General features: G+C 39.0%; 1 protein-coding gene across 1 annotated transcript; it reads right to left on the bottom strand.

Moving 5' to 3' along the window:
- Positions 1-29: 29 nt before the first annotated feature.
- LOC107736594 (dynein assembly factor 3, axonemal-like) lies at positions 30-1,847 on the bottom strand (the record flags this gene model as incomplete). The annotated part of the gene is made up of 6 exons (XM_016547974.1): positions 30-669; positions 806-880; positions 982-1,096; positions 1,197-1,419; positions 1,522-1,644; positions 1,740-1,847. Coding segments are annotated over 6 exons (783 nt in total), but the record flags the coding sequence as incomplete, so codon positions are not given.
- Between the last annotated feature and the right edge of the window lie 7 nt (positions 1,848-1,854).

Below are 1,854 nucleotides of genomic sequence, written 5' to 3'. Positions count from 1 at the left end.
TATATATATATATATATATACTTCAAAAAGTTCTTGTCATTTTTCTGTTCTGCCTAACACTGCTTACACTGTTTGAGTTTAAACCTTACTGAAGAATTTTATTATTGTTGTTATTATATTATTATTATTATTATTGTCACTATTCTAATAATTAACTTGAAACTGAGAACAGTAGCAATGCAAGCATTTGTGTAGTGCTGATATTAGTCTGGAGCGGCAGTGTTTTACCTCATCTGTCTGATGAATGTTGAATCATCCAGCGATCAATCTCTCTTTTCTCCCGGGCCAGTACTGTATTCTGTATCTGCCTGACTGTTTCTCTGATTTTCTGTACACTGTAATCTGTACACCGCAGAGCTTTACACTTTCTCTCTTACTCTGTCAATCTGTCATTCCTTGACATTTTGTATGTGAATGAAAAGGAAGAGACAACAGGTCATTTTTTTTAATTAAAATTGTTCAAGCACACAAGTGTTTGTGGTTTTATTATAATGATGTTTGTTGGTATAACATCTCAGTGTCAGAGTCCTTCAGTTTTGTTTCCGTGTGAATACTGCATATACATCACTGCTTTGGTTATGCGTTACTGTGAATCCTGATTCTTCAGCAATCTCCTTCACTTTGTCAGCAAAACCTGACACTTGCTCTTTTGAAAGGTCCAACAGGAAGCTGAACAAGAAAAACAGAGATCATGAACATTTAATGGAGATTTGCTTACAAGCTGTGTGCCATGAGCACAAATGTAAGTCATTGGGTTAGAAGGTTTAGGAATTTTGTGTGTTTGTGTGTGTGATGATGAACTCACTTTGCTAACTCTATTACCAGAGCAGCATCAGGTGCTGTGATCTCTCTCAGAGAAGAATCCAGCTGATGAACCATACTGAGAAAACACACAGAGATCGTGTTATTCTGTATGTCTGCAGATATTTTTGACACGAACCCAGACACTGTTTCTGTAAGCTGCATATGAACAGGCTTCACCTGGCTGAACAGTAGATGGTTTTAAACAAGTTCCTGTATTTCTTTTTGAGAGGAAGTTTGCTGAGCGAGTCTGGAGACAGAAATGTCACTTTCACTCCATCCACACTGAGCAAATCTGCAAAAACACACAGAAATATATTGAGAACTGTTACTTACAACTATAAACTGTTTTGTGGCTTTTAGTATATTAACTATTTGACATAAGACAATGTTACCAAGCACTTGTGTCTGTTGTTCTGCTGGATGTTGCTCAGGTTCTGTGTGAGTTTGAGAAGCAGGTGGATCATTCTGTATCTTCTCTTCTGTTATGAGACTGTCTGTGGATCGACAGCAGGAAGTTGAAGGGTTTGGTTCATATTCATTCAGTAAAGAGCTCCCTCTAGTGGAAAGACATTCAAATAATGCCAGGACGTTCACTTCTGAAATATCCTGAGCCGTCTGAGAGAGAAAGATGGCCAGAGAAGGGTAAATCATGATGCAAATGAAAATGCAGTTTACATCTGTGATTTTGATTGGGAGGTAATGAACTAGTTCATTCACCTTCACATGTTGGTTGTTCTGTTTCTTCAGCAGATTTTTGTTTTCTGTCTCTATGCCGAAGGACAGATATGGACTGGAGACGATGTCGCCCCAATAGCCTCTAACAGCAACCCGATCTCGTCTCTGGTACAAACACACAGAGATTTACAGTTGCATGACAGTCTATCATGGGCCACACAACAGCAACGACTATTATAGCAGAAAGTCAATCTACTCACATGATTGAACACTCGCGTGGAGAGCAAACTCTGATTGGCTGTTTGGTAGAGCCCCTCCCTCATCTCAAAAGCCACACCACTTTCCCTCCATTTCACATACTGATGTTTGCTAATG

This window comes from Sinocyclocheilus rhinocerous, unplaced genomic scaffold, assembly GCF_001515625.1.
Source record: "Sinocyclocheilus rhinocerous isolate Xijiao unplaced genomic scaffold, SAMN03320098_v1.1 C36809770, whole genome shotgun sequence".
Classification (NCBI taxonomy): domain Eukaryota; kingdom Metazoa; phylum Chordata; class Actinopteri; order Cypriniformes; family Cyprinidae; genus Sinocyclocheilus; species Sinocyclocheilus rhinocerous.
The sequence above is the reverse complement of the archived record's forward strand: the minus strand, read 5'-3'. Positions and strand labels throughout refer to the sequence as shown.